We start from the raw sequence: 19,056 nt of genomic DNA, 5'->3' as shown, positions 1-19,056 counted from the left end.
TAAATTTTGCATGTTGTTCAGAATTTGTTAGCAGACTTACAGAGCTTTCTCAGACATACCAAAGTGCCCAGAACCCTAGTTGACAATCATGGTACTACATTCTTAGGGTACCTTAAACAAGGTCAGAATTTTTATATTACATATTTGTGGCTAATCTTGTTATATAAACTTGCTTTTAGTATACATATAAAGGTATGTGAAAAAATATTTGCATTTAAGTTTCCTGCATGTGTGTGAATTTAGATGTATGAGTTTAGGGGTGTGTGTGTGTTTTATATAAACAATATGGCAAGGAATGCTGGCTAAAATACAAAGATCTACAGATGACTCTCAGGGAGGGCCCTTGGGTGTTGTGGTCTTGTGACTCCCTCAAAACAAAGGGAAATGTTTTGCTATGAATTTCCTGTTCATGGAAAACTACATGGTTAAAAAAAAAATCTTCTTTCCTCTTGAGAACTATCCGTGTGCCAAAGTAAGAAGCAGCCCCCGAAAGGATTACTCAAGCTTCCCCTCCCCCGCATCTTCTTCTCACCCCCAAAGCCTAATAACTGTAAAAGATAAAGAGGAAGGGCACTTGTCACTAAACTTCTTAGCACTTTAAAATAGCCAGACGCATTGCCTGAGACTATGGCAAGTTTGGACTCACACCAGCCATGAAAATACTCTGTCTTTTTTTAGGAAGTAAATTGCATACACATCACAAAGAGTATTCTGAAAGTGGTTTTCTTTCTGCTTTGTCTGAACGACTCTCGCGTCAGCCTTAACCATGCTCTGAGCTCATAAACACGTCCGTCAGCTTGCCAAACTCCCCAGCCTCTGCTCCGTTGCCAGAGTGGCAACATTGTATCACTCCGTTGCTAGGAGGGCAAGACCGCTGAATCCTAGGCCTAGAAAAAATGTTGAGATGGTATATGTAATGTCCTTGTTTTATAAATGAGGAGCTTAAAGCTCAGAGAGACTGCGTGGCTCACTGGAGGCCACAAGCTTGTCTGTAATAGTCTGGGAGCCGGTTGATTCTGCCTCCTCAGTTGATTCAAGGCTCCAGCTCCTGCACCATTACTGAAGCCCTTTGAACACTGCCAGATGCTATGTAAATGCAAGGTATCTGTGGAAGCCTGAAGACGCCAGAATTTTGTCTGCTTGTAATGAAGGTTTCAGGGTAAGAGGAACTCTTTCCTTCAGCCAGCTCCCTCTGTCTGTTCTAAAATGACTGAGAAAATACAAGAACCTTTTAGCCTCATTATGTGAAGCCTTAAGAATATAAAGTTAGTGGCCGGGCGCAGTGGGTCACACCTGTAATCCCAGCACTTTGGGAGGCTGAGGCAGGCAGATGACGAGGTCAAGAGATCAAGACGGTCCTGGCCAACATGGTGAAACCTCGTCTCTACTAATAATACAAAAAGAATTAGCCAGGTGTGGTGGCACGCGCCTGTGGTCCCAGCTACTCTGGAGGCTGGGGCAGAAGAATTGCTTGAATCCAGGAGGCGGAGGTTGCAGTGAGCCAAGATTGCACCACTGCACTCCAGCCTGGTGACAGAGCAAGAGTCCGTCTCAAAAAAATAAATAAAAATAAAGTTAGTGAGCTGGGCACAGTGGCTCAGGCCTGTAATCCAATCTGAGCTACTCCAGAGGCCGAGGAAGGAGGATTGCTTGAGTCCAGATCAAGACCAGCTTGAGCAACACAGCAAGACCCTATCTCTAAAAATTTAAAAATAAATGAGCCAGACCTGGCAGTACATGCCACTTGGGAGGCTGAGGCAGGTGGGTTGCTTGAGCCCAGGAGCTCTAGGGCGCAGTGAGCCATTATCACGCCACTGCGCTCCAGCCTGGGTAACAAAGTGAGACCCATCTTTCTTAAAAAAACATAAAGTTTGTGGTAATTTAGATGTGAACACATGTTCTTACAGAATAACTTCAACCTGAACATTTATTTTCAGAATGCTAAGTACTTATAAGATGAATTTTGCCTAAAATCAGTAGTTCAAAAATGATTTCATGAAAACAGCTTCATCGTCTAGGTTTAGCATCTAATTCTACCAAGAAAAGAAAATATTGTGCTTATGACATATTACTATGCAACATCCTGAGGCCCACTGACTTGTGGTTTTATTCATTTCATTCACATTAATCTTAGCTTTTATCCTTCCTTTAAATATGGGCTGGAGTGTTTGACATTTGTGATCACACAGAAGTAACAACATAAATGATTCGTTCCCTAATTCTTTTTTTTTTTTTTAATTGAGACAGAGTCTTGCTCTGTCACCAGGCCAGAGTGCAGTGGCGTGATCTTGGCTCACTGCAGCCACTGCCTCCCTGTTCAAGCGATTCTCCTGGCTTAGCCTCCCGAGTAGCTGGGACTACAAGTGTGCACCATTACATCCAGCTAATTTTTGTACTTTTGGTAGAGACAGAGTTTCACCATGTTGCCAGAATGGTCTTGATCTCTTGACCTTGTGATCCGCCCACCTCGGCCTCCCAAAGTGCTGGGATTATAGGTGTGAGCCACTGCACCCAGCCTACTCCCCTAATTCTATAACTAGCTCTCACATAATTGCATTGTTCTGTTAAACTCCTCACTTGCCCTTCACCCCTTCTTTCAGTGCTTTCTGAGGTTCAGATATACATTGTCTTATCAATAAAACTAAAAATCTACCAGAAATGGAGGAAATATAGCAGAGCCATTTTCTTTATGGCAAAAAAAAAAAAAAAAGAAGCATCTTTTGCTTTGAATGGGTCACATCAGACATCTTTTAAAGCATGTTTCCTATGGGTATGATTTGGGTTTTGAAATCTGCAAGTATACATAAACACAAACTGTGAGATTTGCTTTCACTTTGTTTGGAGAAGAGATTTCCTGAGTTCCTTGTCCCAGGCTAATTTTTAGGGCATCTTCATGGAATCTCACCAAAGTTTACAGGCAATCATGTGAGACAATTATGTCTGAAGTAACTTGTTTACTGATTGGCCAGAAGTCAACAAAGTTTATTCTTCCTCTGCCATTGCTTGCAATTATGTTCTTGGATCTCTCTTCCTCATTCATGATTTTGCAGTTGCTTTTAAGTGCAGTATTAAGGTCTGCCTGAGTTAAATCTCCCTGCTCCCATATCAGGCTTCACCCACAGCTTCAGCCATCACAGTCCGGAAGGGCAGCGCAGTCTCTCCTTGTTTTCGTGTTTTCTTTCCTTGTTCCTCATTTGTTTCCCGTGGTTCCCTCTTCCTTCTCTATGTGACACCAGGGAGGAGGGATTAGGAGCCTCTTATTGGTCCGTCTTGTTCTAATCTCCATCTCTGTATCCTTGGAGCTCTCCCAGGGCCCTAGGCTGTGGCTATTACCTGTGACCCTTTCAGCCTGGGCTCCTTTTGCCCTGCTGTATCTTGGAATCTAACCTACTCTCCAGCCCAAAGTCAATGCCTGGACCATCTGTAGCCCCTGCCTTCAGAGGCGTTCTATCCTTCACCTGTGCACATTCACCTGCTGTGGTTTCAAATCAAGAGTTTTGTTTTAGTTAGGCTTTGTTTTTCACCCTAGGTGCTCTCTCCCCTATTTCATTTGAGCCTATCCGTGTCGTTTAAATTTTATTTTATCAAGGATCTAATCGTTTTATAGTTGTAGGGTCCCTGGATTACCAAGTCTGTTCTACTGGAAAGTAGAGGATAGACCTGTGAGTTTGAGAAGCTTTGAAAATACCCAGATAAGGAGTAAGGTAACCAACTCTTTTTATTGCGGGCTTGTTTGTCCCTATCAATGTGTCTCTGGAAATAAAGTATCAATGACTTCTCTATACCTACATCGTTTCTTCAAATACTCTTATTTTTAAATTTTTAGCTTTATATAGTCTAGACAGAATGATAATGGTCAGACTGCTTTTGCCATGTGTTATTCAGTCTTTTAGATGTTGTGTAAGTATTTAGTACTTATTACCCGCAGGTTTGGGGCTTTTAGTCAAAATCCTAACATGGTAGGGAACATCCCCTCTTGTTCTGTGCAAGGTTAAGCCCTTGTGTTTTCATAGTTCTTAGCCTCATTGAGGAACTCTCAACATCACTTAAGCCAGTCAATCTGAGCCCTACTGAGGACCTGAATTCTACCATGATAGAGTTGTCTGATGAGAACTATAGTTGGATAAAACTGGTTATATGTTTGACTTGAGATTTCTGGTACCCTCTTAGATCTTTACAAGATCTAAGGATTTAGAATATAGTACCACAGGCCGGGCGCGGTAACTGTGCCTGTAATCCTAGAGCCTCGAGAGGCCAAGGTGGGCAGATGACAAGGTCTGGAGTTTGAGACCATCCTTCCAAATAGTGAAATCCCATCTGTGCTAAAAAAAAAAAAAAAAAATTAGCTGGGTGTGGTGGTGGGTGCCTGTAATCCCAGCTACTTGGGAGGCTGAGGTAGAGAATCACTTGAACCCAGGAGGTGGAGGTTGCAGTAAGCCAAGATTGCACCACTGCACTCCAGCCTGGGCAACAGTGCAAAACTCCGTCTCAAAATAATAATAATAATAATAATAATATAGCACCATGGCATGTTTGGAATCTTCATCAAGATTTCGAAAAGCAAAATCACAACAATACCCTTGGACTTTTTCCAAGGCAATCTGTGTATCACATGGACTTAGTAGTAAAGTATTAAAGAAGGTGGTATGATTGAGAAAAGCTCCCGGGAAGTCAGATAATGGCCACCATAGCCATTAAGGGCAAAGCCACTGGTCTCTAATGGTTTCACAAAATCCCCCATCCAGAGGTTTCCCAAAAGTGAAGCCTTGCGGAGGATTCAGCAGCTTCAAAGTATATTGCGCTATATTGTAACTACCTGATTACCACTCAAGCATTATTAAACTCTAGAAATTTTTGAGTTCTGGTGAGTTTTCTAAATATAGACATCTAAGGGGTAAGAGTTTGGAGTGTCTGTCATCTTATCCTAATTTTCTGAGTACTCACCTCCACTCCACAGCCATATTTTTGTGTGATGCAGTTCTCTGGCCAGAAGTGATTAGCTTGGGGTGGACAACTTGACTTCTAGGCTTGATCTTTATTTCAAGAATTTGGAATTGGCACTGAGAATAGTTTGCCCTTGTCGTTGAAACTTGATATAAACTCAGGAATTTTGCATGGAGGGGGAAAAAAAAAACCAGAGAAGAAAAGACAGATGCTTGCTTGTCCCCTGAGGGTTTTCTAGTCTCCAGAGCACTAAATAGCCCATGGCATCCTTTTAATGAATTTCCCTTTTAGGTAAAGATAGCTCAAGTTGATGTCTCTTATTTCAAACCAAGATAGCTTTGAGTAAGACAAAGGACCCTCCAGTTGTTGTTGTTGTTGTTTTAATTGTTATTTCCAGGCTAACACTTTTGTTTCTATTATGAGAGGAAGGGGGAGCAGGGATAATGGAGAGGGGGTTGCTGCATTGGTCAGGCTTCTGAGTTGCAGACAGTAGGCTCCAGTCGAGTCAGTCTAAGCAGAAAAGGATAGGTTAAAGACTATTAGATAGTTCACAGAATCTCTGAACATAAACATTCTCAGAAGCTCCATGACCAAGAACAGGGCAACCAAGTATAACACATCCAGAAGAACTGACTGAGTAAACCAGGGGATTGTTCTTAGGGGCACCTGTGATGTTAGGGACTGGATGGCAGATATGCTTCCATAGCTACCCCAGGGAAGCCCACATGCTGCTTTCACTGTGGTTATTGGAAAAGCCTGTCTCACTGAGAATTCAGCCGTTTCCTCAAGCTGGTTACTCACTTCCACCTCCACACCTCTCACTGGGGTGGGCTGGGAGTGGGTGTAGAGCTTAAGTCACATGCAGATCCTAAGCACAAGACAGTATGGGAAATACAATTCTTTTACCTTCCAGCTTGTAGTAGACAGAAAGGCAGACTGGGAGAGGTCGGAATGAGTGCTGAGTGAACAAATGTGCAGTATCTTCCTCAATGTCCATCACTGTATCGTGGAGAAAGAAAAGTGGAATTCTCCAAATGTCTTTCAAACTATCGGAAAAATATACATCATCATAGCTCTGCAGGGTGAATAGGAAGGGAAGGCACAGACTGTAGACTTAGGAAGCTCCTATAGGTATGCATGGGAATAAAGTAGTTTTGAAATACATTAATGTGTATCTTTTTTGAACTTCCTTTTGTGTGACCTTCTCATCCAGTTAGAGGTGTTTATTATGTCAGGAATGATCAATATTGTTGAAGTATAAAGGAAAAGAAAGTGTCAGGGTTTGGTTTTTGACTTTCCAAGTTGGATTTAATCCAAAGAAAGACAATAATATTGTCTCAGCTAGCCTATGCTGAGAGAGAAAAGGATTTATTTTTTATTTCTCAGACCACTCTTTTACATACGAAAATCCAGCTTGGATTAGAGTTTTGCTATGAGTACAGGATAGAAAGAACGGAAGATAGAAAGAAGCAGTAGAAAGCAGAGAGATTAAAGGGAATTCACTCAGGGTGGGGATGCTGTTTGGGTCCCTGGAAAGGCACCTCCAACCCTCCAGATTTCAATCAAAGGGTGAAGAAGAGGCGGGTGATAGAAACCACAGATAGTGTGAGTGCAAAAGCGTCTGAGAACGTCTAGGCTGATAGATGTTCAGATAGACTTGCCTGAGACTCTGTCTGGTAATAAAGATTTTCTCTTTGACCAAATTTTGGTCAGGCTCTTCTAAGTCCTATTCGTGACTAGGCCTTGACCTTGGTCTCTTCCTGACTTTAAGTTCCCTAGCCCAGTCATTTTTTTTTTTTTTTTGAGACGAAGTCTTGCTCTTGCTGCCCAGGCTGGAGTGTAGTGGTGCGATCTCGCTCACTGTACAACCTCCACCTCCTGGGTTCAAGCAATTCTTCTGCCTCAGCCTCCCGAGTAGCTGAGACTACAGGCATGTGCCACCACGCCCGGCTAATTTTGTATTTTTAGTAGAGACGGGGTTTCTCCATGTTGGTTAGGCCGGTCTTGAACTCCTGACCTCAGGTGATCCACCTGCCTCAGCGTCCCAAAGTGCTGGGATTACATGTGTGAGCCACCGCACCCGGCCTCTAGCCCAGTCTTAATGAAGGATCTTGCTAAATCATTCCCCACTCTAGACATCTGATCAAGTTCCTCATCCCTCACTTTGATGTGTAAGTCCTTTCCCTGCCTTTAGCAAGAATGCTGTAAGGCCAGTTTAGCAAGAATCCCCCTACGCTTAATATCTCTTCTTAGTAATTTTTAACCCAACTTCTTCACTCTGCTCATTGACTATAAATCCTCAGCGGTCTCTACTGTATTCAGAGTTGAACACAATCTCTTTCTCCTATTGCAATAGACATCATCTCTACCACAACAGTCTTGAATAAAGTCTTACCATTTCAACAAGTGTCTGGATAACTTTTCTTTAGCACTTGTCCCTAGCCAAATGGTATGTCCACAGTCCAAATGGTATGTAGGACAACCCAGGGTTTCACGTGAATCTGAAAGGGGTTCACAGAAGTTTGGATAAAATAGTGACCATGCAGAGGCCTAGGGACAAGTCAAGGTGGTCACAAAGGATGTAGGCTTCGCATCTTGAGGCAATGGCAGGGACCCCGAGTCCACCAGTGGACCAGGGAGGACTAACCACACCTTGGCGGATACCAGCAGAGGGCATCAGAGACCAGACCAGACCATTGAAGACCTCGTCTCTAGAGAAATAACGTGCCGACTCTCAACCTCCCTCATTCCTGAGAGGCCGTCTTGGAAAGGAAGAGGGAAAAAGGGCCCCCTTAAAAAATCTGAAAAAAATCCGCACTAAGAAGGAATTTAATTTTGAATTGGTTGAATATTTACCCCCCAAAAGAATGAGTTAAACTGAAAGAGACTTTCCTAAAAGAGGAGACCGAGGTTTAAGTCTTTTTTTAAATGTTTCTGCTACTGACTGGGAATGGGGCCCCATAGCAAGTTGGGATACATAATAGAAAATAAAAAAGAGCTGGCTGGGTGCGGTGGCTCACGCCTGTAATCCCAGCACTTTGGGAGACGGAGGCAGGTGGATCAGTTGAGATCAGGAATTCAAGACTAGCCTGACCAACATGGTGAAACCCCATCTCTACTAAAAATACAAAAATTAGCCAGGCATGGTGGCACATGCCTGTAATCCCAGCTACTCAGGAGGCTGAGGCAGGAGAATCGCTTGAACTCGGGAGGCGGAGGTTGCAGTGAGCAAAGATTGCGCCATTGCACTCCAGCCTGGGCAGTAAGAGCAAGACTCCGTCTCAAAAAAAAAAGAAGAAAGAAAGAGCTACATTTTTTTTTTTTGCACATCTGAGTTGTAATGTTTACATTTCAACCTCCCTGAGGGTAGACTGAGAAAACTGTATACCCCTGTGGGGCAGCATCTATGGTGGTTTGGAAATGGCTTGGTAGCCCTGAGGAGAGTCCAGAGAGGATGATGTGAGGTGGGAAAGGATAAAGGTAGTCCTTTCCTTCTCCTGGAAGCCAAGGTTGGCTTTGGAAGAACTCCTAGGTTTCCAGTGGTCCTAGAAGGAAGACAAAAAACCTGCTCAGCCAGCTGAAGGTACTGAGTGCCAAAGCTGAGGGAGTAAATGGCTGGGGTGCAGTGTGGACATACCTCTGCAGGACCCTCAATGCCAGCAGAAGGGGACCTGTGGAGGTTTGCCCAATGCCTGTGGAAGAGGAGCCCTGATGGACACTCATGACCACCCTCTCATGGCATGAGGCAGCCAGAGGCAGGATGGTGCCCAGCCAGAGACCAGCCAGGGAAAGAGCAACAGAGAACAGACACAGGGCTTGCCAGCAGTGGATGTCCACTCACCGCCCAGGGACGAGCACGACCACCAGAAGTCCCGCTCCCATAGGTGAGAGGACTGGACCGTGCATTTACTCAAAAGAAATTGATTTCATTTGAAAGTGTACATCTGAGATGGGCAGATCATTTTAATTGGCAAGTTTAATTTTATTTCTCACAGTTTAGTGTAGTGACAAAGAGCATAAAGTCTTGAGTCAGATGACCTGCTCTTGAATTGGCACCGTTTGCTAGCTATGTGGCCTTGGGCAAACAGCTTAAATCTCTGTCACTGGCTGCTCCTCTGCTAAATGGGGATCCTGATAGTACTTCCTCCTAGGAAGCATGAGGATTAAATGGTTAATATATCTCAAGCACTGAAAAGAGTGCCGGGGACACACAGCAATCACTGTATAAAGGTTTGCTTTAACAATTGCCCTACAGGATGTGGATTCACAAGGAAGCTGGAATCGGTTATAGAAACCTAAAAAAAAAAAAAAGCTCCGTGTGTTTGCTCCATCTCATCCATGGTGTGTAAATTTTGGACCCGTCACAGACAGATACTTGGCTCTGATAGCATCACACCTAAGGCAGCAGCCCCAGGGGGTAGTATGTCTGTCAAAAGTCCTGCTTCATTCAGGAGGCTAAGCTCAGAAACCTCAGCTTCTGAAGTCTGTCAATATGCACCCACACACCCCTCTTTAGAGTGATTTCTTTTAGCATTCAGGGTGGTTTTCAACCCAGAGACAACAGGCTGCCCCCTGCCTTGGTCTGACTGCCTGTTTTAGTTGCTATTCTTTTATCTCTCACAAGTGGGTGAAGTCGCTCCCTGAATTTTTATAGCACTTCAGGAAGAGGCTGGCTATTGTTACAAGAAGAACCTTTAAGTATATTATTCATTATTTTTGAACAGAGATTTGTTGATGTGTTATTTTTAAATTCCAAATCTTTGAGGGCAGTAAGAGTTTCAGGAGAACGAACTCTTTAATGCATAATGAGACTGTGCTATTATAAAGTGGGAGAGCCCTGGTGTCAATTGCCTGTGGCAGAGCATGGCGTTAACCACGCTAAGGTCAGGCTTCTCCCTTAGCATGGACTGAGGCTAACTGTACCCCCTGCTCCCTGGAGTCAGACACTCACGTGGCTGCCTATGGATTATACTGGCATTTACTCATTGAGGAGGTGGTGGGGACAGGTGGGGAAGCCACTATGCAACTACCATGCACTGAGCTCTTGTCACGTGTCAACGTGGTACCCGGCACTCTGTATTAAATACTGCATTGGCTTTGCAGGGCTGCTAGAACAAATTCCCACAAACACAGTGTTTTAAAACAATACAAATTTATTCTCTGATAATTCTGGAATCTAGAAGTCGGAAATGAAGTTGTCATCAGGGCCATGCTCCCTCCCGAGGCTCGAGGGGAAAGAAAAATCCTTCCTGTCATCTTCCAGCTTCTGGTGGCTCCAGGCAATCCTTGGCTTCCTGTGTTGCTCCGGTCACTGCCTCTGTGGCCACATTCCCTTCTCCTCTTCTTTGTGTCTTCTTCTGTCTTAGACACTCGCTATTGGATTTGGGCCCCATCTAGATAATCCAGGATGATCTCATCTCAGGATCCTTAATTATATCTGCAAAACCCCCTTTTCCCGAATAATGTCACATTCACAGGTTCTGAGTTTGGAACATAGATATATCTTTCGGAGGGTTCACCATTTCAACCTACTGCCGATACCTCTGAAATTCTCACGAATTCTGAAAGCATCCGTCATTATCTCAAAATTGAACTTCAAAAAGTTTTCTTAAGTTGTTCAGGGTTACACTTCTCATAAGTGACAGAGCAGATTTAAATGTGGGATTGTCTGGTCTAGTGTATGATGCTAAAGATGACGACAATAATTAGTGATCTTAGCTGGCATTTCCTGGATGCCTATGGATCAGACACTATGCTAGTATTAGAAATATTATTTCTAAAATGTCTAATAATCCTACAGTAACATCTTTTTATTCACAATTTATAGATGAGGAAACTGAGAGGCTCAGATGAGTTAAAAAGGCTCAAGGTCATACATATAATAAGTGGTTAACCAGGAATTTGAAATCAAAGGGAAACCAAGTCAAATGACTTTAGAGAAATCTTCAAAGCACTGAGGAAACTGACAGATAGTAGGTTAGCAGCATTACTTTCCGCAGATAAAGAACTGGCTGTGTCTCTTCGAAAAGCATTAAAAATTCCTGAGACATTTGGGATCAATTTAACCCTACCTGGTGCAGTGCGCTATGGGGCGGTTTGTACACCCCATAAGGGATGTAGAGATTCGGGACATCTTCTTTTTCCAGCCCCCAAGCCAGTCTCTGCTGTCAGATCTGGTCCATGCCTTGACTTTGCCCAGTTACAGAGGACTGTCTTTGATGCTACAGAAAGCACAATCACTCTACTTTGAAAAGCATTTAAGCATTTTCAGAGCTCAATCTCATTTCATTTCATTCTTAGAACAGTCCCTGAGGTTGGTAGGGTGAGTATCATTATCTGCAGTTACAGTCCAGGAGCCTGAGATTCGAAGTGAGTTGTTACTATTTGCTTCACACAGAGGCAGAAGCAACTTGAAGCCTGACTATTTGAATGCAATTCTAATTCTTTTTCCAGAGCACCAAGCCTGTTTTAGATTAAGAAAAAAATTCCAAGAAAAAAAGGGTAAATTTGGCTACCATTAGCTTTAGTAGGTAAAACACACATTTTTCTGTCTCTCTCGCTCTCTTGCTCTCACTCTCTTTCTCTCTCTCTCTCTCTCACACGGCATCCACACACATAAAGTGGTAAAAAGGTCTCTTTTCTCTTTTCAGTCTTGAGAATAAGTGATTGCATTTCCCTGCTGGTACTCAGAAGTGCTTTGCAGTTGCAAACTTTCTTAAGGGCAGAGGGCTCTTTTGTATGACCTTATTTTCCTCGCAGTTCCAAACAAGTGGTCTAAGCATGCTCTGTTGTGTCCAGACTGGTGTTTATAGTCCCAACCTCAGACGGTAGATGTTACTTTTTAATGCTAAACCTGATATTACACAGTTCTCAACCCCTCCTCCAAAGACTGGGCTGCATATGCCAAAACATTATGATGATAAATCAAAGAATTGGAAGGAAAGAAATGTGATACTCAAACCCTACGAACTCAGATAATATACAGAAATAGCTGGAAGCCAGTGGTGCTCAGTCTTCATAGTTGAGAGGGAGGTGATTTTCTAAATAATGTTACAGAGAAGACAAGTTAGCCCCAAGTGCATGATTGCCCACCAAAAGAATTCTTCACTAACTGAAATATGAAGGGTCTTTCTTTTCTCTTGAATCATTATCTCAACACAAATCTTCTGTGCCTCCTTAGACACCGTGGCCGCTGCCCACTTCTAGGACCTTCAACTACTCAGCTACCATACCTGCCCAGCACAGTTCATCTGGCTGGGGCTGACTGGGGACTTGCCTTAGAGGTCCCCTTAACTCTTTACCGCTCAACCACACACACACACACACACACACACACACACACACACACACACACACAGAGAGAGAGAGAGAGAGAGAGCCAAACCACCTAGTACTCACCTAGAGATTCTGGCTCTTCCCCTCACTTCCAGACCTGGATGAGACAGGGACACCATACATACATCAGGTTTGGGGTTTGGCATCCCTTGTAGTTGGAGCAGTCATATGATGTAAACTTGGAAATGTGAGGGAGTTACTTCCTAGGGGGACAAGTTTTGACTAATGAGAAACAGGCAATGGGAAGTAGGTGGGAAGATAAACTTCTCCCTTATTCTTCCCAGAGAACGCTAGAGACATGGTCCCTCTCTGCATCCTTTGCAAGATATCCCGCATGCCAAAGAACAGACCTGCTGAGCCTCCCATGCTGAGGCTCCCTCTCTAATGGCTCATCCTGAAGCAGAAGCCAGCTGTGCAAGGCATGACTTCACATTGTTTCCTATACTCACTTCCCCTTTTTCCTTTTTCTACAGCCTCTCTGACCCGGGCTTGTGGTTTCCCTATAAAATATCAGCACTTTAATCCTTGCTTCAGGCTTTTTTTCCCCAAGAAACCCGAAGCCATATCTTATTAGACTGTTACAGAGCATGCCTGATGGGTTGGTGGTCTCACTCACAGTCCCCACCCCCTTTCCAACATCGTCCAACGCTGAAGCACATGTCGAATGTGCCATTCCCCTTCAGCGGACTCCCGCTGTCTGTAAAACAGAGCCTATATTCTATCATCTGGTATTAATAGTTCTCTAGATTTGTTCTCAAACTGACTTTCTGATTTCAGTTTTAATGATTTTTTAATTCATGTACCCTGTTCTCTAACTAAACTGCACTACTTGAATCTTTTTTTATTCCCCCGTATTTTCTGACCTCTATGCCCTAATTATGCTCTTCTCTCAATCTGAAATGTCTGCACTTACGTCTCCTCTCTACATTTTAAGTTCTGTCCATTAAGGGCAAGGTCAAATGTCATCTTCTCAGATTAATTACCAATTCCCTCCCCTCTGCTGCCAGCCCACAGAATTTAATAATCTATTTTTTTGGAATCCCCAAATCATTTCGTCTATGCGTCTCTTGCGGTACATCTTGCTTTTTTGCCATATGTTATAGCATTTTGCTATATTTCTTCTCTCCAATTAGACCATAAGCTCCTTGAGGGTACATCTGACTGATTCATCCCAGAGGCCCGAGCTGGTAACTTGCACATAATTGGTGTTTAAGAAAATTGTATGAAATAAATAAACAGTGGCTGAGCATGATACCTCACGTCTGTAATCCCAGCACTTTGGGAGGCTGGGGTGGGCGGGTCATTTGAGTTCATGAGTTCGAGACCAGCCTGGGGAACATGGTGAAACCCTGTCTTTACACAAAATACAACAATTAGCCAGGCATGGTGGTACATGCCTGTAGTCCCTGCTGCTTGGGAAATTGAGGCAGGAGGGTTATTTGAGCTTAGGATGCAGAGGTTGCAGTGAGCACAGATTGCAGTGTTGCACTCCAGCCTGAGCTACAGAGTGAGATCCTGTCTCAAAAAGAAAAAAGAAATAAACAGTGCATTTTTTAATAAAAGCTCAGGATTATGGTTTAAAACTGATTAAATCAAATATTTCTTATCTCAAACCTTAGATCTTTAGTTTTTCAGGAATATGCCAAAAAAAAAAAAAAAAAGACCACAATGATGCTTCTATTTGTAAATTGACAGGTCAGAAGATATTAATAGTGAGAATGCTGTGGCTTTCTGCCTGGGCCATCAAACAGAACATGCCACAGCATTTTGCTGACCTTGGACAGTTGGCTAAGATGCAGTACTGGATGATCTAACTTCTTAAGAAGTGACTAATCTAAGCCGGGCGCAGTAGCTCATGCCTGTAATCCCAGCACTTTGGGAGGCTGAGGCGGGCAGATCACCTAAGGTCGAGAGTTCGAGACCAGCCTGATAAGAATGGAGAAACCCTGTCTCTACTAAAAATACAAGATTAGCCGGGCATGGTGGCATGTGCCTGCAATTCCAGCTACTCAGGAGGCTGAGGCAGGAGAATTGCTTGAACCTGGGAGGCAGAGATTGCGGTGAGCGGAGATTGCGCCATTGCACTCCAGCCTGGGCAACAAGAGCAAAACTCCGCCTCAAAAAAACAAAAAAAAGAAAAAGAAATGACTAATCTAAAAGCCTCTGGATAATTGTCTCCTTCCTGAAAATGGAGGAAAAGTTTGGTAAAGAAAAATTCCAGGCTGAGAGGATTGTTACAGTTTTTTTTTTTAACCACATGTAAAGCCTAACAAACAACATAGCAAAAATAAATAATGTATAAACTATTCTATTTAAACTTATACTATTTATAATCACTCTATATTAATCACTTCTAAGATAAATAAATCTTCATGGAAACAGCAGGCAAAAACATTGGCTGATTATTTCATATGAAATGCTAAACTATGAAATTCAACTATATTTGGAAAATTCAATCATATTTATTTCTTAAAAACAACTAATAAACTTATAGACAAACTCATGTAAAAATTCAATAGCATTTGAAAGGTAAATAAACAGCACTAATGAGCTTTATTATAATCCTTTCCCATGTGTGATGTATGTTTGTGACTAACATCTGTTGAGATTAGGAAAACTTATTTTATTAAAACACAGGGAAATTTTACTTGATAAATTAATCTAGATGGGAAATCTATTTTTAAGAAGTTTCATTTGTGAAAAGGCATAAATACTTAGTCACACATAGTTAAATTTTGTTTATTTATTAGACTTTATTAGATCAGTAGAATCAGGCAATAATGACGTGGTCACCAAGACACTTTGAGAAGTAGCCACGATGAAGAGGAAGAAGTCATCAAGTTTTTCATTCTTACAGCCACAAAAGAGAGGGAAGAAATGGGGTTCAGCTGGGACAACAACAGCGGCCGTACAGAAATGGCTGGGCGGGGATCGAAGGACACGGTGAGCCTACGAAGCCAGGAATTCCCTGGGCAGATCTCCGTCTGCGGTTTGTCCCGAGGGCACCATCATGGCCAACATAAGTAAACCAGCTGTTTGTGGATCCATGTTGCCTCTCCCGTGCTGTGTGTAAGTCTCACTCACTGGCATGGAATACAGCAGCGCTATTCTTTACAGGGCTTTTGCGGGTTGGTTGCTATTGGGAATCACTGTGATAGCTGCTACCCAGTGGTTCTCCTTGCTCCTTATTTCTGCTAAAAAGGGATGTGTTCTCCCAGAGGAGCCAGCAGTTGACTAAACCAAGTGACCACAGTCTGGGATAGCCTCACAAAGGCCCAGTTCTAATGAATGCCACCTATAAATAAAAGGGTTACATTTTTCGCTGGCATAAGTCCAAGAACTTGTGCTTTATGGCTTTCTCTTAAAATGGTCAAAAGAAGCTGTTCCATCCTTTATACCTATGTACTAAGCTAGTTTCCCAGCCACTGTTTTGCTTTTGTTTTTTCCCAGAAAACTCGGAGGCCCCAGAGTATATGCAAGTTTCAGTGCACTTGGAAGACCTTTTTTACCATCCCAATTGTGACATTTTTCTTAGCTTCTCCGAAGTGCTTGTCATACACCCAAATCAATTCACTGAATTAAGTATGTCCTGTGTGAGATGTGAGCAAAGCAAAAGCTGCTGGGAACAGAGTAGGTACAAAATAAGATGTAAAATCCTTCCACCCTTACAAACAAACAAGACCAAAAACTAGGATCTTGGGTTTGACATTTTGTGGTTCTTTTAAAATTCCAAACTATTCCTTATGCCTTAATTAGGGACAGTGTAATGCTTAAAATTGGATTAAAGACCAAGGATCCCAACTAAATCCAAAATAAAGATGATTGAAAAGAACTAAAGAATTGTTGGGCTGCAACAGCCAGGCAATTTTGGTGAATTTCCATGAATTCCAACTTTTTGGTTGGGTTTGTTTTGCTAATGATACAACCCTTATAGCAGAAAAACTTAGGTCCAAAAGCACAACCCACAGACAAAACCTTCAGTGTAACGTTTTCATTATTCCCAGAGGAGCAAGATTGCTGAGAGCCTATCCACTTGACCAGTTAAAAACTAGTCACCGTGAAGAAAGTGCATTCTTAGAATGCCTCATGGAGTGACTCTTCTGTTACGTCTATGAGGTGTTTTTATTTTGTATGGACTTTAGTTTGGGATTCAAATAGTCAGGAATGTCTAAATCTACATTCTCCACAGAGTCCGTCTGGTCCCCTAGGGAACAGTGAGAATTAAATATTAAACCATGGTAATAATGCTAATCTCAATTACAAGTATCTGTAGTTTAATGTTTAATCCTCACTGTGCTATAGGGCATTTGACTCCAAATACCTGTCTGCTAATGGTTAAGTGGGCAACCCCGCAGTTACCTACTCCCTTAGTTGTAATACCTTCCAGTTTTATAACTCTTAGAGTAACACTTACATTGTAATAATCTCACTTAATCCCCATAACAACCCTGTGTGTGACGTATTATTATCATTATATTTTCATAAATGAGGTCTATGAGATTAGGTGACTTGCCTAAATGTTACAGCTATATCAGTTTCAGAACTGATACTAGAATGATAACCTACGACTCCAAGTTCCAGCACTTGCTACAGCCACAGTTACCTTCCAGGTAATTATTAATATTTTTGAGATACATTCTCAAAGGAACACTTAAAGAAAAGTTGTATCTATCATCACAAATTAAAGGGACTTTGGTACCTAAGACAGGTCAATCATCGGTGCAGAATGTCCTAGAATTTAATGACATGTGATCTACGTATTGTAAAGGAAACTGAAAAGATGGAGGATAATTCAAGAAAAACCAAGTAGTATATTTTAACTGCTCAGTTTTATTTTTAAAAAGCTAAATATTGGCCAGGCACAGTGGTGACTCATGCCTGTAATCCCAGCACTTTGGGAGGCCAAGGCGGGTGGATCATGAAGTCAGGAGTTCAAGACCAGACTTGCCCACATGTGCAATCCTGTCTCTACTAAAAAAATATAAAAATAATCTGGGCATGGTGGCTTGTGCCAGTAATCCCAGCTACTTGGGAGGCCGAGGTAGAATAGCTTGAACTGGGACCCTGGAGGCGGAGATTGCAGTGAGCTAAGATCGCGCCACTTCACTCCAGCCTAGGCTACATAGCAAGACTCCATCTCAGAAAAAAAAAAAGCAAAATATTTAAAGTTATTTTAAAGTCATTTGAAGCTGATACCATGGTTTCAATACAATGTTTAAAGGAGGTCTTTTAGGGCTATGCAAGTTAAAACTGTGTACCTTTTTTCACCAGCAGGGGGCAGTAGTAGGCATTTCCCCCATCGGTGTCCTCCTGTTGCATTAAGAGCCTGGCTCCCCACCACCACCCTCAGTGAGGAGTCTGAGGATAACAGAATAGAGTGGCTGACTTGGTTTAATTCCTGAAAGTCTTGGGCTCTAACACTCTCTAGTAGAATGCATCATGGTATTGGGTTTCTCTACAAATTTTATATAAATTCCAGGAATTGTCAAGAAAAAGTTCAAGGATGTGCAATTAACTCTTGTTATTCGAGATCAGAATAAGCTGCCAAAATATTGTTGTTAACGATTGGAAGTCCAATTTGTACTTATCTTTAATGAACAAGGAATACCAGAGCCTGCCAGCGAAATTGATGATAAGAGTCTGCTCACTTTCTAGAGAGAATCCTTTTCCCTCTACTCCACAAAAAAGAGTGCTGAATAAACAAAATCACAAACTGATGTCATCCTGGGCAGTTGAGTTACGAGTCAGTTATGTCCAGGCTAGCAAAATGGCCGAATGCCTGGATAGCATGGTCAGTATGAGCCATGGCAAAGCCTAAGGAATGTAAGAAACAGATACCGCTAAAAGAGAAGCAAGGTGCACACAAAGTCTCCACAGCACCTGTGAGAAAGACCTTCAGAGAATCTTGACCCGTCCTCTTTATCTTTGGTGCCCAACCCTTTCCATTTTCTGCCTCCCCAAACACAATCAGAGAGGCTGTAAACCAAATCTGTCAGAAAGCACGGATGTATTTTAAGCTTGTAGGAGAATTTCAAGGAGAAAGAGACTCATACCTCAGGGCCCCTGGTTCTCAGGCTATGAGCTGATCCTGAAGCCAGAACCCGGTAACCCTCCTAGTTAAAATAAATCTTGTTAGCTTCCTAGGTTCGGTCATTGAGTCCAGAAAATAAACTGGTAACAGGAGGATTAACAACAATAAAGTAATACAAAGTTTTCATTATTATTTTTAATGTTTAAAAATATTTGTGATCTAATGTTTTAAATAATAAAGTATTTTTAATCTATTTTTTAATATCACATGCATGGAATCATCATAAGAAAAAAGTGAATACCCAAACAAGTGGTGAGGTTTGAGAGCTTATGTACACTGTCTTAAGAAAAGAAGCAGAGAGAGGATGTAGACCACTTAGGGGAGAGTAAATGATTTTTAGGAAAGATTAATGGACCCTTAGAAGAAGAGCTGAGAGGTATAATAGTTTGTGACAAAGTGTGTCTGGGTGTGGTGTCAGCTTCTGGTCTCCTCTCCTGTGATTAAGAATCCATCTTTCCTGGCTGATGAAACTCCTGGGGAAGGAATTTATGACAATTGAGCTCCTCTTGGAGGATCTATCTTTAGGCAGGAAATAAGAGCTTGGCAAGAGCTTCTGCATTTGCTGTTTTTCAAATGCCTTGAGCTCAAAATGATCAATATACCAAAGTGGCATATTTTGGGGTGCCATGTCCTGAACTCCTTCAACCTAATTCGAAAAGAAGTCTCAGATACTGCCACAGTGGCTT

The 19,056-nt window shown here is 42.4% G+C and overlaps 1 protein-coding gene across 7 annotated transcripts in view; it reads left to right on the top strand.

Moving 5' to 3' along the window:
- Positions 1 to 829: 829 nt before the first annotated feature.
- Positions 830 to 19,056, top strand: part of LOC144581749 (uncharacterized) — a 40,351-nt gene continuing 22,124 nt past the window's right edge. For 3 of the 7 annotated variants that reach the window (XR_013532894.1, XR_013532892.1, XR_013532890.1), the window contains exons 1-2: positions 830 to 1,159; positions 15,137 to 15,348. Coding sequence is in view for 1 of the 7 variants with exons in the window: in XM_078366497.1 (XP_078222623.1) it covers positions 15,098 to 15,222 (125 nt within the window). In the remaining 6 variants the exon portion in view is untranslated. Of the gene's footprint in view, positions 1,160 to 15,029; positions 15,349 to 19,056 lie in introns of all 7 variants that reach the window. The other 4 variants (XR_013532895.1, XR_013532891.1, XR_013532893.1 and 1 more) reach the window with 3 other exon arrangements.

This window comes from Callithrix jacchus, chromosome 3 (genome assembly GCF_049354715.1).
Source record: "Callithrix jacchus isolate 240 chromosome 3, calJac240_pri, whole genome shotgun sequence".
Lineage (NCBI taxonomy): Eukaryota > Metazoa > Chordata > Mammalia > Primates > Cebidae > Callithrix > Callithrix jacchus.
This window is presented reverse-complemented; position numbering and strand designations above follow the sequence as displayed.